This window comes from Syzygium oleosum, unplaced genomic scaffold (genome assembly GCF_021117445.2).
Source record: "Syzygium oleosum isolate NSW1041296 unplaced genomic scaffold, Sole_v2.1 Sole_v2.10, whole genome shotgun sequence".
NCBI lineage: Eukaryota > Viridiplantae > Streptophyta > Magnoliopsida > Myrtales > Myrtaceae > Syzygium > Syzygium oleosum.
Window position 1 is genome coordinate 2,068 of NW_026607494.1, and position 27,690 is coordinate 29,757.

General features: G+C 40.6%; 3 protein-coding genes and 2 long non-coding RNA genes across 5 annotated transcripts; 2 read left to right on the forward strand and 3 right to left on the reverse strand.

The window, feature by feature from the left end:
- Positions 1-7,601: 7,601 nt before the first annotated feature.
- LOC115662205 (transcription initiation factor TFIID subunit 12) lies at positions 7,602-13,325 on the reverse strand. The gene is made up of 8 exons (XM_030584378.2): positions 12,708-13,325; positions 12,428-12,577; positions 10,728-11,240; positions 10,212-10,286; positions 9,581-9,659; positions 9,424-9,488; positions 9,252-9,287; positions 7,602-7,812 (listed from the first exon to the last, which is right to left on the reverse strand). The coding sequence occupies exons 1-8, from the start codon at positions 13,323-13,325 to the stop codon at positions 7,681-7,683; spliced, it is 1,668 nt and encodes a 555-aa protein (XP_030440238.2). The 3' UTR covers positions 7,602-7,680.
- Positions 13,326-13,712: 387 nt separating this feature from the next.
- Positions 13,713-16,525, forward strand: LOC130139045 (uncharacterized). Its single transcript, XR_008817287.1, has 3 exons — positions 13,713-14,752; positions 14,984-15,161; positions 16,190-16,525. It is a non-coding gene; the product is annotated as an uncharacterized LOC130139045 (long non-coding RNA).
- Positions 16,526-17,539: 1,014 nt separating this feature from the next.
- On the forward strand, positions 17,540-19,850 carry LOC115664671 (probable ethylene response sensor 1). The gene is made up of 3 exons (XM_030586568.2): positions 17,540-18,210; positions 18,548-18,675; positions 19,127-19,850. The coding sequence occupies exons 1-3, from the start codon at positions 18,019-18,021 to the stop codon at positions 19,287-19,289; spliced, it is 483 nt and encodes a 160-aa protein (XP_030442428.2). The 5' UTR covers positions 17,540-18,018; the 3' UTR covers positions 19,290-19,850.
- Positions 19,851-21,627: 1,777 nt separating this feature from the next.
- LOC115664673 (uncharacterized) lies at positions 21,628-22,251 on the reverse strand. Its single transcript, XR_004003620.2, has 2 exons — positions 21,915-22,251; positions 21,628-21,834 (listed from the first exon to the last, which is right to left on the reverse strand). It is a non-coding gene; the product is annotated as an uncharacterized LOC115664673 (long non-coding RNA).
- Positions 22,252-22,383: 132 nt separating this feature from the next.
- Positions 22,384-27,651, reverse strand: LOC115664672 (protein FAR1-RELATED SEQUENCE 5-like). The gene is made up of 6 exons (XM_056315284.1): positions 27,293-27,651; positions 26,933-27,136; positions 26,537-26,584; positions 26,114-26,167; positions 23,613-24,417; positions 22,384-23,520 (listed from the first exon to the last, which is right to left on the reverse strand). The coding sequence occupies exons 5-6, from the start codon at positions 23,625-23,627 to the stop codon at positions 22,384-22,386; spliced, it is 1,152 nt and encodes a 383-aa protein (XP_056171259.1). The 5' UTR covers positions 23,628-24,417; positions 26,114-26,167; positions 26,537-26,584; positions 26,933-27,136; positions 27,293-27,651.
- Positions 27,652-27,690: the final 39 nt, after the last annotated feature.

The window sequence follows — 27,690 nt, forward strand, 5'->3', positions numbered from 1 at the left end:
ACAGGACCTCGAGCTGAAGCAGCTAGATGTAAAAATAGCATTTATTCACGGTGAGTTGGAGGAGCAGATTTACATGAGGCAATCAGAGGGATTTGCTATTCCAGATAAGGAAAATCATGTTTGCTTATTGAAGAAATCTTTATATGGGCTGAAACAGTTTCCTAGGCAGTGTAACAAGCATTTCGATTCTTTCATGGCTAGTCGAACTATTTTAAAAGTTAGATGGGTAGCTATGTTTACTTTAAGAAATTGGAGGATGGGTCTTTGATATATTTGTTACTATATGTTGATGATATGTTGATAACAGCTAAGAATATGTATGATATTGTTGTGCTGAAGAGGTAATTGAGTGCTGAATTTGAGATGAAAGATTTAGGTGCTGCAAAGAAAATATTGAATATGAAGATTTTGCATGACAGAATTGCAGGAATTTTACGTCTTCCTCAGAAGAAATATATTGAGAAGATGGTTGCACGATTTAATATACAGTTAGCGAAATCTGTAAGTACACTTTTAGCGACGCACTTTAAACTTTCAAATAAATTATCACCACAGATTGAGGAAGATGAGGAACATATATCCCGTGTTCCTTATTCTAGTGCAGTGAGTAGTATTATGTATGCTATGGTATGCACTAGGCCTGATATTTCACAAGCAGTGAGCGTTGTTAGCTGTTACATGAAGCGACCTGGAAAAACTTATTGGGAAGCTATGAAGTGGATCATCAGATACTTGAAAGGGACATCAAACGTTGGAATTGTGTACCGAAAGGACAGTAATGGCAGTGAGACCACTGGTTATATAGATTCGGATCACGTCTGTGACTTGGATGAACGCAAGTCTTTAGTAGGGTACGTATGTACGCTAGCATGTGGTACAGTTAGTTGGAAGGCATCCTTACAGGATCACATCGCCTTATCTTCGATTGAGACAGAGTACATGGCACTGACCTTTATAGTGAAAGAGGTGATATGGCTAAAAGGTTTGCTTTCGGACTTTGGATTAGATTAGGAAAATGTTGATATACACTGTGACAATCAAGGTGCGATATATCTGGCATATAATTCGATTTATCATGAGCGAACGAAATATATCAACATCAGGTACCACTTCATTCAATATATCTTAGCGAACGGTATAGTTGTTGTTAAAAAGATTGCGACATCGGAGAACCCAGTGGACATGATGACTAAGCATGTTCTTTTCGCGAAGCTCAAGCTTTGCTTGAGCACAATTGGCGTCTATGGAGAGTGAGCGTCCTACGGAGGGTTGGGAGAGCTAGCATAAATGATGAGTACTATAACTTGGCTACAAATATCGAGTTAAGGTAGAGAATTGTTAAATTATGATTCGAATATGAGGCATTTACAGAACGTGACTCTTGCTTGGATAAGTTTTCGTATTTGGCCGTGAAGATCTGTATCTTGGAGATAATATTCAAGATTTATTATTGCCCACCAAAGATCATCTCTCAGACGTACAGTGGACATCTTTGTCCTGTAGTTGGGCGGTCAACAAACGGAGTTAATCCTTTGACTCCTTGAAGCTGCAGAGAAAAGCTTGTGGGCCCAAGCGTAATAAAAGGAAAGAAAATAAAGGGGCTAGGTCTTCCTTCCGAGAAGTGATCACATCCGTATAAAAGAAAAGAAGATTTCTTTTCTGTGGTTTTAGGCCGCCGCACAATCCGAGAGGCGCACGAAAACGCACCTTTTGCTTTGGGCTTGAACATGCGGTTGTGCAGCGAATTTATTTCATCCAATTAAATTATTTATTTGTACACACTTTGAATTTGAGCTTAAATTTAGGTACAGAAAACACTCGAGCATGTAAGCGAATTATAATTCCGATTCTCCGATTATAGTAAATTATTGATGTTATCGGCTCTCTCCGTAGATATAAATACCGATATTCGAACCGAATTACGAAAATCTCTAGTGTCATTTATCGTTTCTAGTTTATTTCTCTGATATTTTTGCTTTGACTTAATTTGCAAGATTCTGTCGTTTCCGCATTATATTCCAACATGGATCGTGCTGATTGAGCCAAGATCGCACTCGTGCTCGGTTTTAGCCTTAGATCTCCGGCTCATCGCCGTGGCCGGTTCGTTCTTGTCGGCTGTAGCAACAAGAGAGAGGGAGGTCAAAAAGGAGGGCGCAGGAGGGAGGAAGGGAGGGAGGGAGGGAGAGAGAGAGAGGCGCATGAGCAGCGACAAGCGACTGGCGGTGGTGGCTTGGTGCAGGCGACATGCCGATGTCGGCAGAGAGCAAATGTGGATGGTGGCGAGGCTCGGAAGAGGCGAGGGAGAGTGGAGGGTCACCAAGCACGCCTCTGAAAACGAAGAAACCAATACGATTATTGTCGTCGGGGAGACCTCCTTTTGCCGATTTCAATCCTAATTGATTTCCGCTTGCGCGAGTTAACGGCCAAGTCCTATTCGGACTTCACTAAAGTCTCAACTGAGCGTCCCGCAACCCGGGCCGGACGTTCTACGCAATTCAAATGGGGCTGAGGTTTGCTCGACGGACTGAAGCTTAAGACATATCTCAACATTCATCTAACATGTGATGCACGGGCTTGTGCCATCAATGACACCTGATAACAATGTTGCTGAATGAAACGCTTCAGTGAATGTGGAGCAAAAGTTGCTTTCAAGCGCCACAGATCAGATCAAGGCGACTCTTGTGCTTCAGAACCTGTTTAAACATGAACTAACCAAATCCGCAGGCATTGGACACTGAAGACTGTATTGCAACGGCTACAGATTGAGCTAAGACAGTGTCTTGAGCAAATCAATCGTATCATTCATCTGAATAGCTATACAGTGTTTTTTTTTGTCTACATCTTCCTTCGAAAAAAAAATACAGCAAAATATACTCTGTGTATAGCACTTGGTGCGTCATGGACAGTGAAGAAGACGATGATTACTTACATCCAACTTCCACTTTTCTCTTCCTGCGTTACTTCAAGCCCGACCTTTCTCTGAAAGGCGTGATCATGAGAACTAGCCCGGGATAGACGTCGTCTGGGTCGTATATGTGCGGATTGTTCTCCAGAATGAAGGGATCCTCGCATTTCGCGCTGATGGTTTGCAGCGTTTCCCCTTTCCGAACCACGTAGACTTCGTCGCACGGCTTGTCCCCGTTGATCATGTTTGCGTTGGCCAGGGTCTCGTCGCCGACGACAAACCCGCTCTCGCTACTCTCGGAGCGGCTCAAAGGGAGGAGCATTAGCGCGATGAGGAGAGCGAAACACCAGCAGTATTCCCTCTTGGCCATGGCTATTTGAAAGGAAATGCTGCGGCAAGAGGAGCTGAGTTTGTTTAGGATCAGCTTAATGGTTAAAGCTGTGGCTTAAAGAGAGGATCAAAGGGTTTCTTGGAAGGATGTTTCTAGCTCTGCTCATTTTATCTTTACTATAAATATGGTACGATGTTCTTTTCTTTTTCGGTGTTGTTCGGAAGGGAAGTTGAAACGGTCCTTTCAGCGTAGTAGGTACTCGTAGTATCACTGACTTTTCTTTTGGTCTTTATCAGAGGAAAAACCAAATGAGCAACCATCGTTAGATTAATTATTTGCATAAAAATTTGGTGGAATTAATAACTAAGTCTCTAAAGAAATGTGTGTTAAAGTGGATAAACGTTTGATTAATATGTGATGAATTTTCTTTTTTAATGAAAAAAAAAAAGATGGCGATAGACTTATGAGCGAATTTCAGCGTCTCCCGATTAAAATAGCTTTGGGGACCCCACTCTCCACCTTGTAGGCAATTTTAAATGATGCACGCGGACGCAGTGAGTATAGAGAACTAACCCATCTCAATGGCGAGAGATGTGGGTTGCGCAAGAAAAAGTTACACACCTATTCATCTAATATTTATCTTTTTTACTAAATGACATGGTAAGATTCAATAAAATATTGAAACAAGTCTGACCCGCGGATGGATGATTGGCTTATTAAACACATGATGTGAAATTGTCGCACCGTTCAGTAATAAAGTTCGAGTGATATACCTTAGCACAGGTAGCATAGCTCGCAAGCATATATGGCATGAATCTAGTGCATATACTAAATCAAATCTGAAACTTCTGTTCTAATAGGACTCGTGTGAGATCCAAACGAGACTCACCACTTTAAATTGTTCAGATTCAATTAAGGCTATGCACTACGTTCATGCAGTAATTTCTCACTTGAACGAGATGGTTTGACTGCATCCTTGCCCGCTAATCATAGTGAATTTGGTCAAAAAAATGTCATAGTGAATCTAATAAAAACTGTCATTACATCTAATGAAGGAATGTGACAGTGAAATTGGTAGCCGAGAGATACTCGCGTATAGACGGGGTCAAACAAACTCGAGCACTTATGATATTGACAATTTCTGAGATCAGGAAAGATTCATTCCTCTTTGAATGCGTGAAGCCTCTCTTGTATTTTTCAAGTTGACTAAGTTACGGTAGTTGCTGGCAAATAATAAATACCTTACGCAAACCATCACGAAATATGCAGTAATCAGTCCAATGTTCATGTCATTACCAAAAGGGATAATGACACAAACATACAATGTTGTCCCCGAACTTTTATTTTGTTCAATGTGGTCCCTGAACTTTAGCCCAATGTGCAATATCGTCCCTAAACTTTTAATTTGTTCAGCGTAATCCCTCAACTTTTGGTACATATTCAATTTAGTCCCTGGACTATATGAAAATGTTTAATATAATCCTTCCATTAATTCAAGTTCAGGAACAACATTGAACATTTTAATATAATACAATGACTGGATTGAACATGTATTAAAAGTTGAGGGATTACGTTAAATAAATTAAAAGTTCATGGACGACTTTGAGCATGTATCAAAAGTGTAGAACTCCTATTGAACAAATTAAAAGTTAAGGGATGACATTGCGCATTGGATCAAAATTCAGGGACCATTTACGTAATTATCCCTTACCAAAATGAAAATGCATGTTACACATGTGATTGATTCCATGAACATCCCTGGTAAGCCTTAAGCCATGCAATGAGTTACTTACGGAATTTTGAGGCTGACTACGGCTTCAGATGATTATGCGGGAATAGGATTCGAACCTGTAGTCTTCAGGTCATGAGCCTAACGAGTTGACCAATTCCTCTACCCCGCGTCTTCCCCTTCCCCAAGATATCGCCGCTTCATTTGAACTAGTAAACTTACGACTAGGATCAAACAAACTGAAGAAATGAATCCAGGCACAATGAACATACTTGCTAACACCCAGGCCCACTCAAACTTTTCCATCCTTGTCGTTATCATTGGACACCTTTTCTGCCACACGTATGGCAAGCAAAACTCATCTTATCAAAAGGTTGACTTCATCAATTCCCATCAACTTTAGTGGATTGTAACACTTTTTAGAATCCTCGACTTGGTCTTTATGTATTATTCGAGTCGTTGGACCTTAATTTGACTAAGCAAAAAGGGCAAGAAGGCTTGATTATTATACGATTCAGGGTTAATTTTCAAATAGAAAGATGGTCTTTTCCGCTAGAGTGTACAATGTTTGCCATAGTGCCAGTATCATGTATAGTAATGCTACAGTGTATATGGCTACAGTTAAGCAATACATAGTTTACAATACTGACTAAGTCGCCTCTATTTCGAGATTACCGATCGTAACAAATCACATGATTGACGAGAAAGCTTTCAAACACGTAATCAAAACACCAAACATCACTTTAGTACAACTATAATTCGGAATTCTAACCATTTCATTGCGAAAAACTCCAAGTGTCTCCATCTACCTTACAGGGAGAAAGAAGAAAACTGAAGAAATATCACAGAATGTCCACGGATGACAACATCACTCTTGGCTACACTGCCACATCAGAAAGGTACGCACGACTTGCCACCATTCTCCCTTAATTTTTTCTTGGACAACCCACATTGATACTTCAGCATTAATATGAAAATCCGCAATGTCAGGTGCAAGTTCAACTTCAAACCGTTGGGAACCATATTCACGCAACCACTGACCATAAATTAATTCGATGTTGAGCATGCTGTCTATTGCAAAGGATAGAACCGTATGGAATAACATTAATCTTCAATTTTTGGACGTTATTCTCTACCTCTGGCTCCAAGTGAAATCCACTTAGGAGAGGTGGACGTTTTCGGAGCAAATTTGAGCTGCTTATCTGCAAAATTATAACGATTACCGCCTCCGAAATCTAATTTCAAGGGAGCTCGCATAGTGGAAGAGAGAAATCTTTCATGCATGCTATCAGTCAGCTTTAACAGGCCAGCACAAACTTCAATCAGAGCTCTCCCTACCATTCGGCAAGCCTTACATCAACCTAATTCATTGCAATCATTGATCATGTAGATCCCATGTGGATTTCACATGTGAAGCCCACATAATCAATGGTCCAGATGAACCTAAATCAATGGACACGAGTCTAGGAAAGTAATTTCCCTACTAGTCACCGAAATATTGCGACAAAAGATGAAAATAGGAAACAAAATAATGCACGTGTATATCATTGGTAGTCCACTGTAAAGAATGATCATTAATGAAAGAGCAATCGAATCGTTGTTAAACATGACCTTCTGTCTTTTGTTTTCCTTTCTCTCAATCTGAAGCGCACAAGAATTAATTACAGAAGACAAAATTAAGCTCAAACCTCCATCGGGAGTTATTTGGCTTCTCTTCCCTCTGTTAAATAGCTTTCTAGCCCCAATTTGAATTACGGGAACGCTTAAGTCTTTGCAGAAGAGTATCATGTTGAAAACTACGTTCAGCTAGGAGGTTGAGTGTCTTTGTCGTGCCTCCTCTGCAGTCCACAAGTGGCTCGAATCACTCAAAGAGGTCAAGTGATGGAGAGAGAGCTCCCATCGTGATGCGACCGTCTTGTTTGACCTCATCTCGAATTTGATCACTTTTTTTTCTTACCTATCACAAATCGATCAGCAAGTGATGGTTAGTTCACAACCACCATATGTTGAAGCAGAAAGGAAAAGAAAAGAAGAAGGAAACCAAGCATATGAAAGGAGAGAGCAATCATAAAAAATATGACAATCCTAGAACCAGAAAGTAAACAAACAAAAAACTATAGCAATTAATGAGCAGAGCTGATGGGATTATATTTAACATCCCAATCTCAAAAGCTAGTGTTCCAATGCCATCTGCCAGTTGAGACACCCAGATGAACTGGGCAGTGAAATATTGTCCTTCAATCCAGCCATTCACAGGACCAAATGAAACTAACATCAGATGCACACTTGCCCATTTGTTGTACAGAGAATCATACCACACCACATCCTGAAGGGCACAATAACTAATACCAAATAATCCAGGATATCTAACCCCACCTGCTCCACCCTCTTCACTCCCTTAGAATTCCTAAAACACCCCAGAAGCACCCAAGCATAACCCTGCTTCGTCAAATCAGCAGGACATATCAAATGTACCAGAATGTTCCTTTGCATTATGGCGTCGCAAACAGCTATTGCATGTGCACGGCGGTAAAATAATGTGGTAGTTTAATCTAGCACATTTATGTAGATTTTGCCCAGACCTATCAGCACATGCACCAGAAAAAAAGATGTACTCATCTCTTTACTGCCGGACATACCTAATCAAACAAATAGGCATCCGAACACCAGGCTACCAGCATTACTGGTAAACACCTCATCAAACTGCACGTACTTTTAGCTCTTCAAGTTTGGGGAACTCAAAACGTTAGCAGCCGCCTTCGTTAGAGTGCCCTTGGCACCACTAGCCACTTGCCCTGGAGCATTCCTTGCATTTACCACTTCACTTGCTGCAACTGACTTCTTTATCTGCAAGCATGCATCCATAAGGGGAAAGGAATTGAATTAAATGTCATACCAAATGATTAAACGGGATAATATCTGTAGAAAGAGCTATATTTATACTAATTATCAATGGCAACCGGATAACTGACGTGGATACGAGGGACAAGTAATTACATATATCTAGGAAAAAAATTAAGTAAATAATATTTAAAATGAGGTTTGAGACTTGTGCATAAAGGTCATAACTATGTGCTCGTGAATTTCATTATTCAAACCAGATAACCTGGTCAAGTATCTGAATAAGTCAGAATTACAAAGAAGAATACAAAGTACTATTCAATCAAATGAAACTTTTGCACTAGAATAAGCTATATGGGTACTGATTGCAAAATAATCTTTCCACAATGATAAAAAATGAACAAATATATGTAGAATATGGCATTTTAAATTGTAAATTGTCAGCATTAAGCATATGGCTATATATAATGGAACTATTAATATTGTTAAAATTCATCTCAAGTTTGAGCCCGAAAAAAAAAGTTACCTAATTCAAGTAGGTTTCCTATTTTAAATAGGTTTCCTAAAAAGAGGCTTCCTATTTTGGATCCAATTCTTGCTTATATATAAGAAGGGGATGTTCTTTGTGAAGAGGATCAAAGAGGCTTATTTGTGAATTACACTCTCGAGAGCTTTTTAGTGTTGAAGCCAATTAATTGTTGTGAGTAAGATCTGTGAATTCCTTCATAAGATTGAAAGATTATTTTGTGAAGAATTATGGGACTAAATACTAGATGATTTATTGGGTCTAATTGGGACTTGGGAAACACTAAGAGTGTTTGAGTAACTCGAGTGTAGTTATAATTTCCATTGTATCGATTGATCTATAGTGAAATTTGTTGATGCTCTCCCCATGGACGTAGGTCACTACGACCGAACCTTGTAAATTTGGTGTTCAATTTATTTTCTTATTCTATCTATTTTATTATTCGATCGCTTGACTTCCGCAACAAATATAATGCTTCATTCAATAGAATGGAACATGTAAGCTTTCCGAAGAGTTCTCACAAGACGGAGCACCATTCAAAATTTGACGTTTTTTCCTCCTTTGTTCCCAAAACTTGAGAGAACTACGAGTATCTTGTACTACAAATAATTAAATATGAAAAAAAAGATAATTTTTTGTCCTCATCTCATGATATGGATATAAAATGTCAAATTCAAAAGATCATGCACAATACACATCGCCAATTGTGTTTATGCAGGTTCAACACATTATATCTGAGCAAACAATTTTGCCAAATGAAGATTTAGTCAACAAATTTAAGAGGCCTGAAATTTTTCGATAAGTCTATCAAGTTAAGAATCAACTTCATAGTAACAGCTTTACATACTACCAATTTATAACAAGTATTTTATACACGATCATGATATTGAAGGAATGAAATCTCAGGACCAAAACTTACCACTGCAAGCCGTTCCTTATGTATATCATTTGTCACCTGAAAATTAGCAAAACAGAGAGACAATCAGGAAAATATCAGACTAAAGTTTCTCAGACACACGACACCAAAAAAAGAAAAAGACATCATTTCACACTACTACTGAACAAGGTAAAAAATATTCTTAGAGAATTACCGGTTTCCGGTAGCTCTTGACCTCATCTGCGCTGAAACCAGGGAGTGTTATATTCCAATTCCTTTCTGTAGGAAGGAATAGGGAAGTTAGAAAATTATCCAGTCACGATTGAAAATTGTCAAAAGTAAATTACAGAAACTTTTCCATCCAAACAGACCAACATGTAGTAGTATGTCTTTAGCTTCCAATGAGGTAGATTTGCGATGCTTGGCTAAGGAGCAGCCAAAGGCAGTGATCTGCTCAAAGAAGAGATGCACATCTATTAAACAATTATAACTACAATAAAAATAGTGGCACGGAAAATCTGATGAAGAGTAATAACCACTCAAGCACCCTTATTTATCCTAAATATTTATCTTGTGTATATATAAAATCAGGAAAAAAAACACTATCATGTGGATATTTGAAGGTGAAGAATAACATCACAGAACTGGCTTCTGCAAAAGGACATGGAAGATAAAAGAATCTACTCCAAAATCTTCAAATAACTGGTCCAAAATTATTATCTTGGGTTTCCATCAGCAGCCTCAGAATCACATAAATACTAGATAACCAAAAGCCCCAGAGACATGGAGTCATACACGTGCCATCCACTAGACTGTGTCTAGAATGAGAAAATCTAGTTATTCCTTACATTGTCCCCTCATCCCATGTATGATGTTCGCTAATTAGATGCCCTAGCAACACAGATAATTGTTCTCTCACAAGCAACAAGTCTACGACAGATTGACACATACTGGCTTGAAATAGGTGAGTAACAAGAAGACGTGAAGGATAAAATTGCTTACAGATTCAACAAATTCTTCTGCAACATCCACAAGAATATCCTCCACTTCAGCATCCAACTTCTCTGATGGATCAATCTTTAAAATTGAACAGCTGTTAATACTTAACGAAAGCATAACTGAAACTTTAGAATCAAATTCAAAAGAGGAAAAGGTTCAAGCTATTGCGAGGTGCTAAAATATAATCCGATAGAAGGCAAGAATTAATGGCGTCTAAGGAACAGAACGTCTTACTAATACAGCATACCATACAGGAGGTTGAAAAAAAAATATAATGCAGCAAAAAGTTCTGATATTGTAGAATCATGTCCACATTAAAGTTAAAGCCTATGCGCCAATGCCTTATTTTCTACATTATCTTTTCAATCCTCTTCAGGTTCCTACAGCTATAAAGAATTTCTAGTTCATACACGAGAGCCACTAAGAACTCACAATGGTTTGCAAGGAGTTTCAAAGGTCCTAAGTAGGAAAATACTAGAGGTGGATCAAGGATTACACTATAAAAGAAATGAACATTACCTGGTTTACTAGTTCATGGATACTTCTTTTACTAAGAATCCTGTTGCAAGATTCATCACTTCCCAAACCAGCTGTTTTCCCAATCATGGGGGAAGTGATAGGTTGTGCTTGCACTGTTGCAAGAGAGGAAGGTTTTTGTGCACCTGAACCTTGAATTCTTGAAATCTGTTGATGTGGTAAAGATTGAGGAGCCCTTGATGGTGGAAATTGCTGGCCATGTTGCTCCTGTGACTGATTTGATTGAGCAGGTTGTGATGGGCCAGGTGATGTGTACTGTTGCTGGGAAGTTGTCAATAAGGGTGGATGGTGTTGCTGAGGTATATTTGTTCGTTGCTGCAAGGACTGGGGGTTCATCTGTGGTCTATAAGAAGGGGATGGTAAAGGAGGTTTTCCTTGAGAAGGAGATGACAACCATGGTTGATTGGGCGAGTGCATGCTTTGTGATGTACTTGATGAATGAGAAATTGGAGAGCCAATTGAAGAGCCTCTCAATAGGCCATGTCCCTGTACATTCTGGACAGATAAAAGAAGAATATAAATTAAAAAACTCACAGATGCTACAAACTTGAAAATATAATCATCATGAAGTGTAGTAGAAACCAATTATGCTCAAGTCAACAAAACCATAGTTGGACAGAGCGTGTCAGTTAAACAGAATAAAAAGCAACAAAGTTGTGCATAAGGAAGCTAACACAATATAACAGGCAATGGAACTAAGAATAGTTGTAGATAGAAAAGAATCACGCAACTAATAGGTGGTATTGCGTAAATAACACAGTTACATTTTAAATTAAGCAAGAAGATCGCAAGGTTTAATACATTATCATTACAGGTGAAAGCCTGGCCCTGGATAGATTTTTTAATGAGATCAATGCTGGCAGACATAGGCTTGTATTGCAGACCAATATATGTACAACAGAGGATTTACGATTTGACACTCAAAACTACTTCGTGATAATATCTATTGGCCGATGACAACTTAAGTGAAGAGATACACATCATTGGTCAGTACTGGCATAAAATAGGGCATAAAGGACAATTACACAGACACCACGGCTAGTCCATTTGAGTAAGAGCGGCCACAGCCTGCCATCTTTCTTGGCTTGGCAGCAAACACAAGATAAGGCAAACTAGCTGAATGTTTCAGGATAGATGCCTGGATCTTGGGACTCTCTAATGGGTGTTACTCAAGTAGCTTTAGGGAGTATTGTATTCATGTGGGGCATTTGTCTATCTAAGAATGTAGCCAAATTACATCAGGAAAAATTTTTGCTACCTGAAGTTCTTAATGAAGACAGGCGCCCTGAATCAAGGTGGGTTGCTCTTGGCAAGCAATTTAAACAAAACCAACTCCAATGCGAGAAAGGGATACCACAGGGCATTCAAATGTTTACAGCACTCAAATCAAAATCATGATGTGCCAGCTATAACCCCCAGATCAAACGAATGCACTAGAACTACAAACTACTGTTGCTGCACCCTGACCCGAGTCCCCACGACCGCTCTTCTCATTTTCAAATCTAATTCTAGTATTATCAAACTTGACTCCTGACAAACAAAGAAGAGAGCAATACTGATTTCGCACCTCACAAGTAAATCAAAGAAACTAACTCTACATACATGTCAATGCATCGACAAACAATACACGAAACAAAGCGAAGACATGACAAGATTGTTCTGAGTCACCAATGAGCACGGACTTGAGAAGATGATGGGGGCTGATTAGTTGGGGAAGCTGGAGGTCTGACAGATGACTGTAGTGGTCTCTGTTGGTGAATACCACCCGGCCTAATCTGGGAGCCGGAACCGATTGATCCCATTGCAGCGACCCCATGCGCCGACGGGCGCACCTGGTTAATTCCAAACAAATTTGAAATCCCCGAAAATCAACAACAACGATTCAGTCCACGGCAAACACCCTGAAACGTCACCAATTTTTACAAAGGAGCACGCAAAACAGCATATTGCTTAGGAACACACCTGAGAAGCGCTAGCGTTAGAGATTGAATCGGGCACATTCACCAAACCTCGACCCAAGCCACCAAAGTGCTGCCCTAACGGAGACGAGAACGGAGCCGCCTGCGGCGGAGGGCTCGCGTGGTGCGCCGGCACGCCAATGGCAATACCTCCTCGCTGAGGAGGCGCCGCAGCTGCCGGCGGTGTCGGTGAAGAAGATGAAGAAGCAGACGTGGACGAGGAGAGATGGGACGAGAAATGCGTCAGGCCGGACGGAGGCTGCTGCCACGGCCTCGTTAAAACGGGAGGCTTGGGCTGCGAAGGGCTCGGGAGAGGCTGAGAGGCTTGCGGCTGCGAAGACGGCGGCGGCGGCGACGGCGCGGACTGCTGGAGTGGCGGAGCCGGTGGATTCGGGGGTTTGGGCGTTGGGTTAGGGTTTTGGGGCGCGGGAATGGATTCGGTGGAAGTAGAGAAAGTCGCTGCGGGAGCCGGAGGCGGGAGCGAAGAGGAGGAGGAGGAGGAGGAAGTGGAGAGCTGAGGATGCGGCGGGGGGAGGTTCTCAGCCGAGGGCGGCGGCGGGGGAGGCGTGCCGGTGGTGGCAGCGGTGGTCGGAGGCTGCTGCTGCTGCTGCTGCTGCTCCATGAAGGTTGGGTTGCTGTGTGTGTGGCTTTTGGTTGAGAGCTGGAACCATTAATAGCGCTTCAGGTGGAAGTGATTTCGGATCCGAATTCTCCGGTTTAATGAGAAAATATTGCATGAGTGGAATACTCCACGTCAGCAATACACAACTCCGTTGGGTGCGTGACACGTGGCAAGCGGGCCCACAAATCAGATTTATTAAAAAATCTGACTTCTTTCCCTTCTTTCTTCCGTCCTCCGTTAACCCTCCGTCATCTCGCCTCCTCTACTGCTCAAAAATACGCTTTTCCCCCCGGTTTCTCTCTCCCTCGCTCGTCTCGCTCAAAATTCCTCCCGCTCGCAACCTCCTCTTCCTTCCTCCGCGACTTCGCCTCCTTTGATCGTGAACCCGCCGGTTGCCTCCGCCTTCCCTTCTAGAAAAACCATCTGCTCTCTCTCTCTCTCTTTCCTCCGCGAAGCGCCGCTCTTTTTGTGAACCGCGCCTCCGCCTCTGCCGCTTGCCTTCGCCGTCGCCTCCCGGAGCCCGTCGGTGGCTCAGATCCCAACCACGCGGCCGCCTCCGCCTACATCGTCGCCTCCGAAGCCCCCATTGGCGATTCGTCCTCTGCCCCTCTCTCTCTCTGTCCCAAGAAACGGCACCGCTTGGCTCTTTGTGACGAATCGCGCCTCCGCCGTTGCCTCCCGAAGCCCCTTTGGCGATCTCGGGCTCCGACTCGCCCTCTGCGTTGCCTCCGAAGCCCCATTCTCAGGTTAGGGTTTTATATGACTTCAACTTATTCTCGTCGTTTTTGCCCTAACGTGAAGATCGGTGGCTCAGATCCGACCACGCGGCCGCCTCCGCCTACGCCGTCGCCTCCGAAGCCCCCATTGGCGATTCGTCCTCTGCCCCTCTCTCTCTTTCACAGAGAAACGGCTCCGCTTGGCTCTCTATGACGAACCGCGCCTCTGCCGTCGCCTCCCGAAGCCCCTTTGGCGAGCCCTCGGCGGAGGAGCTGGCGCTGGTGGTGATGGTGGGGTCAAGGTGTGCGCGTTCGACAATCGTAGTGCCGGTCGGAGTTCTGTGCCCGCCGACATGTCGGAGTACATGTGAGTCCGATCGACGCATACCGGGAGCTTTCTAGTTCATTTGAGTGTGTGCTGCTTCGTGGAGTTTCTTGAATCAGGAGCGTATTCACAGGAGAATGGTTGCCAGTTGGTGCAAAGCTGAAATGCTGCTTCAGCTTTCCTTGGACTAATCGTGCACATTGGATGGCTTTCTTAGTCTTTTAGTTTGATGATAATTTGGTGTTGTTCCAAAAACATTTTAACGAAAATTGACTTTGACTTTCGATGTGATTTCTGGAGCAGGACAAAGATTATGGCGAAAGATCTGATTGCTGTACTCAATCACCTGGGATGGGAAAGAGCCCATGTCATTGGCCATTCAATAGGTGAGTTTTGAATGACCCAAATTTCATGGATGCTTATTTGGCTATGTGGTTCATATGAGAAATTGAAATAACCATTCTGATTGCAATTTCTAGATGCCTGGATTTATCTGGCCATTTTTTAAACTTAATAATGAACTAAAAATCACATCCATGACATGTCTGCCTGTGAGTCCAGATCGGGTTCCTGTTTGTTTCAGGGTGACTAACTGCCCTCTTTGGCTGTCAAAACAGGAGCTATGATTGCTTGCAAGTTGGCTGCCATGGTGCCCAACAGAGTTTTATCTTTAGGATTGCTCAACGTGACTAGTGGAGGCTATGAATGTTTCCCAAAGCTATTGCATCCATTTCAGTATGCGATGGTCCTTCCTTTGAATAGAGATTGACATTTTTCTCCATGCAAACTAAAAGGGTAAAGAATGTTCTTCCCAGTTTCTTTGATCATTAAAAGAACTATTCGTTTGTATAGGTGTTCGTTGTTCAGTACTTTACAGACAGGTTGTTCATTTATTGCATGTTGAGCCTGTTTTATGCCCCTATCCTTTGCTTTAAACACATGAACAAGAGGAAATGGATTTTTTTTACTAATATACTGCTTAGAAAGGAGCCGTTATGAACTGTTACTGGTTGGTTACTTACGGATTTTAATCCATGTCAAGAATGTTCCTTATTAATGTTTGCGCGTAGTAGCAGAAGTTGCTTTCACAGTTTGCATCTCTCGAATGTCCCAGTCATAGCTACCATACAAAATCATTCAAATGGAAAAATCTTCAAAAGATCTCATTGCATCACTTGAATATCCCAGCCATAGCTACCGCACAAAATCATAGAGATGGTTATTTTTCAAAAGATCTCTCGTTGATTAGCTACAAGAGTCCTTTTCCTTGTGAAAATGAGAAGCAATGCAGAGACATAGGACTTAACCTTGGATATTGTGCGCGAACAACGATTTTTTGAAATAGAGATTCTAAGAAAGATCAATATCTAGCGAGAGCCTTTCTGCATCGCAGTTGCAGTCTTCCTGAGATGATTTCGTGTTTTCATCTAGGCAAAAAAGGGTCCTCTCACAGTTTACCTTTTAATGGTGAAACTGCTTATTGTTCACTTGAATCCGTTCATATTCTGTATCTTGACCTCACCATATGATGGAACATTGTTATCGGGGGAGTCGAAAGCTGTTTTGACTTTCCTCAAGAAAATTGGTTTCATTTTTACTTTCCCAAAGAAATTCCCATACTTGTTTTAAGTAGCTACTTGTGCTATTTACCATGTGAATTAAATTAGTTTTGATGATGCAATTGCATTGTCACTTAAAACCAAAAAAAGTTGAATCCAGTCCTGATATTGCACTTGAGCCACTATTTGAGTGGTCTAACAATGATCTTTTGATTTGCGTATACAAGACCGGCGAACCATCTCAATTGCAATCCGCTTTTTTAGGGCTAAAACTCCGGAACAAAGGGCTGCTGTTGATTTGGATACCCACTACTCAAAGGTAGGCAATACTTATGTACTTAAACCATCATTGTAAAATTCACTGCCTCCCCCTTTCATCTCTGTCAAAGGATAAATACTTAATCTTTCTCCATCCCAAAAGAAATAAGGATTTCAGGAGAACAATCAGTGGTTCTGTGATAGTATGAATTAAGGACTCCAAGTAAATTCATTTGTGTTCTTATGATTGGAGTCTTTCTTGTGGGACATGGAAGTGCGTTGATGTATTAAGCCTCCACGGACAGAGGTTTCAGATAATCTGTGTGAGTGTGTGTGTGTGTGTGTGTGTGTGAGAGAGAGAGAGAGAGAGAGAGAGAGAGAGAGAGAGCAATCCACAGGGTAAAGCCGTCGGTCTATTTTTCTTTCTCTTATGGAAGCGTAATGTATTATGTGCAGGAATATCTTGAGGGATATGTTGGATCTAGCACCCGGAGGGGCAGTACTCCTCCAAGTAAGAAATCTTGAAAAATCTCAAGTTTCTTTGGTCTAGCATTAACATAATGGAGCAAACTCTACATGGCCTTAGTAACTCTTGTGTTATTTAGAGACTTCCTGAGGGCTTTTTAAGGTTTAGTAAATGTTTATGTCTACGAGTGTTTTTTAGGTTTAAATGCACAACAATGCCATATAAACAAGTGCCAAACTATCATTGAGTTTTCCTATCCTTAGGATATCCAGAGATGCATTTTACTTTGGTGTTCACAGTTAAATGGACCTACCTTTGAATAACCATGGTGCAATATGGTATTTTACCTTGACAACTTTTTTTCACTTATGACTATACACCTTTGCTTTCAACCAGTTGCTTTCATCACATTTTCACGAGGACCAACCAAGATATATAGGTAATTTGAAAGAAGCAGTTATCACTGTAAAGAAGTATTAGTTCCTGATTTAGTGGAATGGTTTGAGTGGCGTTCTCTCAACTCTAAATATGCCATTTGGCAGAATGTTGGCGATTTTGCTGTATGTTTACCTTGTTGTATGCAGGCATGACGTTGCTCAAATATGCCATGCAAGGAGTCTGGCAGAGAAATTAAAGCCTGTTGCTAGAATGATGAAGCTTGATGGAGGGCACCTAGTGAGTCATGAGAGGACTAAAGAGGTACTTTATTTGAACAATAATTGGAAAGCTAGATACTGTTTTTTTAGAGGGCAGTTTTTCTGGCACTACTACATACTTGCTCCATGATGATTTATAGAGGGCAATTAGGTTTTCGGAGTGCACTGGACAAACATGTGAATAAGTTGGATGAAATCATTCTAGACGGTTAGGTTAGTGCTTATAGGTTTGTGCTAATTACAATGAAATGGATATACTTTAATTCTTTCAATTGACTTCTTGTGTGTATGAATTGAGATCAAAAGGAATGTGTAAAGTTTATTCAGACTTGAGAGGTTTTTAGATGTGGCTTTTGAACATATTATTGCAGTCCAGAGTTTCTAAAAAATGAGGGAATCACATCAAACTGTTTCGGTATTTTGGTCATACAAGTTGATTTAATTGTTTGGGCTTGATTGTTGAACTGCAAAAGATGGATTGAAGCTATGCTCATGTTCAGGTTAATCAAGCTTCTCGAGCTGATCAAGGTATCAGAAATGAAGGTTGTCTAGCATGATTGTATTGACTTGCCTAACAATAGCCCTGGTGAGTATTTCCATGGTCAGAATGATTTCCCAGTCTCATTTATTCTTTCTCTGAAGCATTTGTGCACGTTAGAGAATCCCGAGATCGACGTTGTCTTCAAACTTTTTTATGAAAGGATGACTCTAAAATGACGAAAGAATTCATTGTCTTAATGACGCCTTATGCAAACTATGCTAAATGTGGGAATGCGGTGAAGTTCACAAAGCAAGGCTATGTATCAGTTGTAGCTTCCATTGCAAAACTAGAGTCTTTAGCGGAGTGGCAACCACCCGATTTCCATCCGGTCTTTAGCAATGCCCACTTCTACCTGAGAGTGCAGGTTGATGGCTTTTGCAGTTCAGCTTCATTTAGCATGTATAGATTGTCCTTTTGAGCAAAACTCCTTATCTTCAGCTCCTCTCTCTCTCTCTCTCTCTCTCTCTCTCTCTCTCTCTCTCTCTCTCTCTCTCTCTCTCTCTCTCTCTCTCTCTCTCTCTCTCTCTCTCTCTCTCTCTCTCTCTCTAGGCTTGCTATATATTGCTTTGCTTCATGTTCTCTTGCACTGATAAATTTGAATTACAGCGCATCCCATATCAGAAAACATGGCTATCTTTTGTAAAAATCGATCTGGGTTATCATTGTCTTAATGATGCAACTGACTTGGATTCTCATAACAGGTTAAGGACTCTGGCTGTGGCATACAGCCACAAGATATTTCTCAAATATTTACCAGATTTATTCATCCTCGAAGTGGACCTAATCGAGGTAGTGGCGGTGTAGGACTTGGACTTGCCATTTGCAAAAGGTAGATTGCACACTGCCTAATGCTTTTGCTCAAATTGCAATTTTCTTTTCTTGTGTAAGCATATATGGTCCTTTGGACGCTTTACTGATTGCAGTTCCTCAAGCATATGAAACCCTACTGTCTCATGCACACTGAACCGTGAGTCAGAATGTCCAACCTTGGGAGGGCTTCAAATGAGTTCAGTTCAGTCAGGAAAGATCTATGGATCTTTGAACCTTAAATTTTATGCTTCTTGAAGCATAATATCAAATAGCAGCCCTTGAGGTTGTGGATTGATTTATTTGCAGTGGTTACTATTTTAGTTTTCTGACTCCGTTTGGACACTTATGATATCTCAGAGATAATTTTCTCGATTGTTTCGTCTACTAAAGTTTGCAAGCCACCGGATGAAATTGCATTATCTTGGTTTTTTGATTTGACATCTCGCCTACTCTCCTTTCAATGATTTTAGATTTATAAATCTCATGGGAGGTCACATATCTATCGAGAGTGAAGGCCATGACAAGGGCACCGACATCACTTTTGTCGTCAAACTACAGAAATGCAGCAATGCAAATGACTCGGCAGCACACAAGATTACACCTAGAGCTCAGTCTAGTCATGGTTTGTGCTGATTTTGCTCGGCACAAACCTCACAGAGATACTGACAGAACGGTCCCCTCAAACTCCCAGTATCAAAGAAGTTTTTGAAGTCTCGAATGCAAGTTGGCGTATCCCAACGAGGTCTTCCCAAGATATCTTTTGGATGAAAAAATGGGTACTAACTGCGTAATCCCTCTTCATCTTGGAGGCCTGCACATCTGATACTTGAGTGATACTTCAAAGCATCAACTTTATGTCTTGATTAGAAAGGTCTCGAGGTTGTGAGTACGAAGTCATGCAGGGAGGCCCTTCTATTTTTTTGTAAGTAAAAGAGTTTTTGTATGATCCAGTAATTGTCATATACTACCGTAGGCGGATTGGGATGAATTCGCTAGAATGCGAGGGACCCGACTCAAGTGTCCAAGCAGTCTTGTGAGTATAACTTTTGACTGTTCCAGTAGAATAACTGTTGATCCCTGTACTCTCAGTTTTCTTGCGTCTGCACTTGCCCTACATAGTCCTAGGAACCAGGTCCATGATGCACTCTTGTATAGTTTGGGATGATTCCCAATGATGGAAATTCACATTCTCTATGTGCGGAGCAATGACTAACATGCGCTTTAAGAGTTATTAGCAAAATGTATTACCAAATCACTCTCTTTCTGCAAATTTGTTAGTATTATAATAGTAATAACTATTATTATTGTTGTTGTTCTTTGCCTTTTTCTTTCCGAGCGGCGGCACGAGCAACTCTTGGAATTAATCGCCTTTTTCTTTCAAAACATGAGTTTATAAACTCAAAGAAGAGATAGCATTACTCACTTGGAATTCCCAAAATCAAATAACGAACCTCAATCGAACCGACAATCTCGTAATCTTAACAATTAAACGAGAATTGACGTCAAAATCAAGTAAAATATTATGATAATTATGTAACGGCTAAATGATGCTTAAGCGCTAACAAAACAACTTAAAGGCGCCCATAAATTGTTCATCCAAAGCGATTATCCAAACCATCCGCAACGCGGAGCTTGAGCGCGAAACTTAATTGCGCTATAACTTTCTCCACCGAATTCCGATCCTAGCAAACTTACAGTCAAAAGAAAGCCCGTTTTGAGTATTACAAAAGCCCCAACTTGACTGTCCCAAAATCGAGCCAAAAACCGACGAAAATCGGTCTAAATCCTGCTGGTCGCGCACTGTTCATCTTGTGCGGCCAACTTAAAAAATTCATATTAGGCAAACCGTAGGTCCAAATCAAGATCCGTAAAATTTCACGGCTCCGTGACACCCTAAACTATCAATTCTATATATATACGCAGTTTAACGACTAAAAAATGGGACTTCGCCGCTCAAATAACACATAATTCCGAAATATGAATCCAAATCAAGATCTGTACTGTTCACCTTGTGCGGCCAACTTGAAAAATTCATATTGGGCAAACCATAGGTCCAAATCAAGATCCGTAAAATTCCACGGCTCCGTTACAACCTAAACTATCAATTCTATATATATACGCAGTTCAACGACTCAAAAATCGGATTTCGCAGCTCAAATAACACATAACTCCGAAATATGAGCTCTAACCCGGAAAGCTTTTTCGATTGGACGAATGAGAGGCGCGAGCACTTACCAGACGTTGCGTTACAAAGTCGAATCGGCTAGCCGAGGGACTTCTCGGTCTCCCCTTTTTAACTGATCCACTGTAGCTTCTTTTGACTTTATGACCCTTTTTTTTTAAAAAATCCCAAATATTACAATTACAACCTTTGTTCATGTGACCTTATTCAAAACTAAGATTTCAACTATGCTAGAGATTAGGCAAGACGATGCTTTAACTTGTGGAAACATACCTTATTCCGAACATTAAACTAAATTTTTCATCCAGCTGGTCATTTTGTTAAGTCCCAACGGAGAATTTCCTATCTTCCACTCCAGAAACGGACCTTAATTCAAAACATAATCGTTTTTCGGGTCAATTTTCTGGATAGACAAGATTAACACACGGTGCTTGACTGTTTTAAGCAACATAACGCTTTTTACCTGAAGTATGCCAAACAATATCAGCTTCGCTTATTCTGACGCAAGATAAACCCCCACATGGTCATAGAATACCACGAATTGTGATAATTTTCGACTTTGGTCATGACAAATGTAACTTCTATAGGTAATGCACCCTTCTACGACGTATGGGTGCGCCGGTTTCCAATACTGCCACTCTCTCTTTTTTAGAAGAGAAACTTCATTCATGCAAATTGATAATGCGCACAGATGGATCTAACGTGGTGAGTAAGGATGAATCAGAGAAAAACAGCCACACCCAAGTTTTCAAATTAAGTGCAACACTAAAAGAATGAAATCCATGGTAATAATTGGAAAGACAAGGATCTAAATATAACTTTGAAAATCATCGGACTTCGTCTTTCTACCATATGAAACGTTAAGTTCCAGAACAAACAGAAACAAGTAGGCAAAAATAATCTAACATAGTTACTAAAGACAAAAGGAACACCAAAATTTGTGTAATCTTCAGCATTCTTGATCACGGGTCTCACTTCTTTGCCTTCTTCGGTACCCTGAAAGCCAAATAAAATTCTCTCAGATAAATCCAACTGTGGATAAAGAAAAATCTGCCCATTTTGTTGCATATACTTACTCGGCTGCAAGTGCTGTAGCTAGTGGTGCTACTGCTGGCTTCTCATCAGGTCCCTGTTCAATTTAGACAAGGGAATCAATTTAGAATCCACCTATGATACATAAATACATTTTCAGTCTAGTATAATAGAGCTTGTAATTTTGCTAGCTTGAAACAAAACTTCATTCATGTTCAATAAATGCATGAGTTCATGCATTCTGGATCCAAATACTAAATTGTGAGACGATGCCATACGAACTTGTTCCTTTATATCATTCTTGAAACTTGACACTAATACTTCATATTAGTTGACAGCTTAAGATCATTCTTCATCTGCACATCACTGAACAAATATTATAGATGATCTTTACCCAAAAAAATCAAATATTATAGATGAATGAGCCTCCAATCACCAAATGGTAAGTCAAAATACCAATGATTTCATTATAAGTAGCAGCCCAAAACAAATGGTAAGTCGAAATACCTTCAATCATGAATGAGCCTCTTCCATTTCCCTCCATGTAGCTTCAAATTCATCCTCTGATTTGCATCTATACATAAGTGCTAAGAAATATTTATCCTTAAAACCCGGCTTATGGTAAAGATGCAGAATGTTTTGATTGGCATTTTTCCCAATGTGCCACGTGCATAAACGGTGCTGTGTATTCGGAAACACCATTCTAATGGTTTTTGCCATGGCTTGATCTTGATCAGTGAATATGGTTTTCGGAGCCTTATTTCCCATAGACTTCAAAAACACCTCAAATAACCAAATAAATGATTCTGCAGTCTCGTCCAACAAAAATGCACAACCAAACAGAGTATTCTTCCAATGGTGATTAACCCCAACAAAAGGTGCACATATCATGTTATATTTGTTGGTACGGTATGTGGTATCAAACACTAGCACATCACCAAAACAGTCGTAATCAAATTTGGACGAACTATCTCTCCAAAATAAATTGGTCAATCTACCATCCTGATCTACTTGAACAGCATAGAAAAACATTGGGTTGTGCATTTGCATGCAATGAAAATGGTTCAAAAGACTTTGACAATCTCCGCCACTAATAACCTTGGATCTTTCTGTTTGCAAAAAATTTTGACAATCACGCAGGATGAAACCTAAGTTTTTGCTTCCTCCAACTTCGTTTGCTAAAAACTTATATGCTGAAGTCCCCCCAATGCCCGCTTTAATCATGTCAACCAAAATACCCTTGCACGTGTCAAATATCATTCTTCCGCATCTAATCAAATGCTTTTGATCTTCCGGTACAAATGCATGATTATGCTCAGAAACATAGTCCATGACTTCATAGACACCATGATCAACCTTAAATTTGATATGAGCAAGACACCCACATCTAACTTCAAATCTCTCATATTTCTTTTCTTGATCAGATGACCCAACTGAATGCCCCTCACAATTACACAAAAAAGTACGCCGGGTTATTTCCCCTTTTCTATTTTTAACAGTATTACCCTTTCTCACTCCAAATCCTCTGCCGATTGCATAAGCCACATACTTATGATATGCTTCAAGTTCATTTGAGAAAACCATCCCTATTACAAACTCAAAATCTTTTTCCATATCACGCATCACATGTGCAAGATGAGAAGTTTCATGCTGCAACCAAATGAACAAAAAATAATTCAAGAAAAATAACATCTCATCCTTTACTTAAGAAAGCAAATTATGTTTTATGAGTAAAGAATTACCTCTAAGTCAGCCATTTGATATCTTTACAAGTGCAAAATAACTGAGGTGATGAGAGACTATAAAATTCCCTCCTAATGAAATACAAAACAAACATTTTTAGAACACAATCACTCACACAAACATTTTTAGAGCACAATCAAACACAATCAGTAGAATATACAAGCAGAGATTTATTTAGGGACCCAATGTAATTACTAAACTCCACATCATCATCAATAACGAATGGGAAAAATCATCTCAATGGGGTTTAACCGTTATTGGGTTTTATCTCTTACTTACTGCCAAACAGAAAAAATCATCTCAATGGGGTATCATGGACTTATGTCTTTCCCTCATTGGTTAGATAGTTTCATGTCTAGAGAAAAAAGATTCAAAGAAAGTTCATATCTTGTGCATTAATCCATTGTGTCTAAATGAAGTATCCAGACAAGCTATTAAAAAACCAGCAAATCAATCACCATGTGTACCACAGAATGCCACATTCTATACACAATTTTCAGGATCAACTATACTTTTACGGACGTTGTTGTCATTCCAAAATCCCTAACATTCACATATCACATTGACTCCAAATGAGGCAAAAAACCAATTCCGTGAAGACGAAACAAACCAACCATCCTTTCAACAAAATAAGATGTCTATTACCTGTCTGCCAGGACACATGCAGAAGAAGTGGCAAGCACGGTTTGTCCCTAAACTTGGGGAAGAATCAACATCCTCACCCCCGACATGCTTGGCAATCTTGTAATCTGCCACTAGTACTTTTCCACCTCCACCACGGACTTCCAATGCCAATTTTGAGTACTATAAAGTATAAAATCAAACCCATGATAACCTTGAGAAAAAGAATTATTTCACTAGAAATACTAAATTATGCAAGGAATACAATTTACTCCTATGAATATTGTGAAAAATCAAAATGAAATCTACTACCACCAGCATAAAGTTAGATATGAAGGAAAAATCATACTAACATTGTGCGGTGTGACAAAAGTACCAACGTGGTGCATTAGTAACTCCACACAGTTAACCACACTCAATACCAAAGCCTTTATAATTTTCAAAATTGTTGCTACCACATATAGTCAAATTGACAGCACCATCCTCCCAGATTTGTCCCATTCATCCCACATTTGATCTACTTTTAACAACTGAGATCCAAAATGAGCATCCCTCAAGAAGCATGCACCGTCTCCCTCATTTCTTCTCTCTTTGTGTTATTTTTCTCCAATTAGTTTCCCGTTTGAGCAATCTCTAAGACATAAATCAAAGATGAAAGATTCCTGAACATAGATTTACTCTCCCATCTCTCCACTGTCACTTTCTGTACACCTATCCATTTGTGGTATGGTCATCTTGCTTCATCTCCCTATCACTCACTACGGTCAAAATCTCCTTCCCACAAACAACTCTTCCTTAAGTAGAAAAACCTCCAATCTCACAATCTTCTATTGATTCAAACTCCATTCCTCATTCTTCCCAATAACTCCAGCCCAAGCCTAAACATCCCCTGCTGAAGTCAAAGGTTTAGCAGCACCATAGCATGGGCTGGAAAATGACAGTGGCAAATGGACCAATTTCAGGGAAGCAGATGTGGAAAGTGGAGGGATGGCTGGCCTAACAAATTTTGAGAGGTAACTGATTCCATAACATTGCTTGGAGAACAAAGAAAGGGAAGACAGAATGAGAGAAAAGGACATGCGGATACCATTCTGCTCCAGGCATGACACGATATTTTTTCCCAAGCAAAAAAACACAGGATTTTTTTAAGAGTCTCTGGTGGATTTACCTAGAGAACCTCAATTGGAAACTTTTAACTTCATCGATAACCTAATTGAACAATCAAAACTAAAGAGGTGACTCGACAGTGTATAAAAAAAGCTCATTTCTGATGCAGTTATCCCTTCTAACAAATATAAAAGGTGACAGGAGATTTTTTCCCATTTTCAATGGTATTAGGGATATCATAGTCCTTGAAAATCAAGAGAACTTCCATAAATTTACCCTAACCACGACTGATCTAGTCACAACAGAGTGACTGATTGGTGGTACAGCATGAAAACTATTAGAAATTACCATAATGGGAGCTGATTGTTTTTATAATCCTTTTTCCACTTTTATCAGGAAACCAATTCCAAGTCCTCTCCAAGGACCAAGGAATATGCTTGAGTTATTTATCCATAATAACTTTCAGTCAGCTGAAAATGGCAGAATTAGTCACTTTTCAATGTCAATGAGATCAGTACAAGCACTCTAGATTTTGCTGTTCCTATCTAAACCATTATATTACTTCCATGACAAATTAGAGTACCAACTTAAGCTGATAAGTACTTACTTCCATGACACTATTATATATTGCAATCTCCAATTAAAAGGAGAATTTGGAAATACAATTGCTCGGTTTCAGGAATTTTTTTTTGCAATAAATGGTTTCTAAATTCAATCTGCTCTACCATCCAACAAATGTGAAAGACCATGTAAGTTGAGAAAAAAAACTCACCTCATGCTCTGGAATATAAACAACGATTGGCTGCTTGCATAATTTTGAAATTACCTGTAATGAATTTATGATTGGAACTGGTCAGTAGCTCAAGAAGAAATAAAGTGAGTGCTGCTAGCAAATGAAACTGTCAAAATGTAGAGAATAAGAAGACACCACCAGCTCCAATTAGCGCTAGAGAAACCTAGAAGAATTTACAGAAACAAAAGACTACTACGTTTGTCCCTAGATGATCCATCATACTGGTCGATTTGAAACCATAGTCAACTCTTAATTCTACCCGAGAGATAAGGAAGAAAAGAAGCCAACCCCTATTATTTCTATCTTTACCAAGGGCTTAATTTAAACCACGATTGATCTAGTCCCAGAAAATCAAGAGAACTTCCATAAATTTACACTAGCAAAGGGAAGTGCATCACCAACCTGTATGCTATTTATTAGTTCTTGAGGATGTTCAACCCTCAAACCTACCTGCAAGACACAATAGAAGGAAAACCGACAGTTAATAGTTTCATTTATATTGCCAGTATCCATACATTTGGAATGATCTTACTATGCATACAGATCAAGTTGCCAAACAAGGCATTTCCAAAGATGCCAAACATTTTAGTAACCGGACTATATATTTGAGAGGATCAAGGGTCGCAAGTTGAAACAAGGTTGAAGTAGCGATCAAGATCACAATGCAAGAATATAACATTTCATAATTGTGGCTATAAAGAAGATGAGAGGATAATATTAGCATAACAGCTGAGAAATTCATTGCCAAATTGCTTCTTTTGCACTTTCACGCAATCAATCAAATTCTCCTGTGAATACCTCCCGATTCAAGAAACTCCATGAAGCAGCACACACTCAAACGAACTAGAAAGCTCACGGTATGCGTCGATCGGACTCATGTGTACTTCGATTTGTTGACGGGCACGGAGCTTCGGCCCGCGCTGCGATTGTCGCACTTGCACACCTCAACCCCACCATCACCACCACCAGCGCCAGCTTCGAGAGCCGAGCGGAGCCGTTTCTCTATGAAAGAGAGAGAGGGGCAGAGGACGAATCGCCAATGGGGGCTTCGGAGGCGACGGCGTAGGCGGAGGCGGCCGCGTGGTCGGATCTGAGCCACCGATCTTCACGTTAGGGCAAAAACGACGAGAATAAGTTGAAGTCATATAAAACCCTAACCTGAGAATGGGGCTTCGGAGGCAACGCAGAGGGCGAGTCGGAGCCCGAGATCGCCAAAGGGGCTTCGGGAGGCAACGGCGGAGGCGCGATTCGTCACAAAGAGCCAAGCGGTGCCGTTTCTTGGGACAGAGAGAGAGAGGGGCAGAGGACGAATCGCCAATGGGGGCTTCGGAGGCGACGATGTAGGCGGAGGCGGCCGCGTGGTTGGGATCTGAGCCACCGACGGGCTCCGGGAGGCGACGGCGAAGGCAAGCGGCAGAGGCGGAGGCGCGGTTCACAAAAAGAGCGGCGCTTCGCGGAGGAAAGAGAGAGAGAGAGAGCAGATGGTTTTTCTAGAAGGGAAGGCGGAGGCAACCGGCGGGTTCACGATCAAAGGAGGCGAAGTCGCGGAGGAAGGA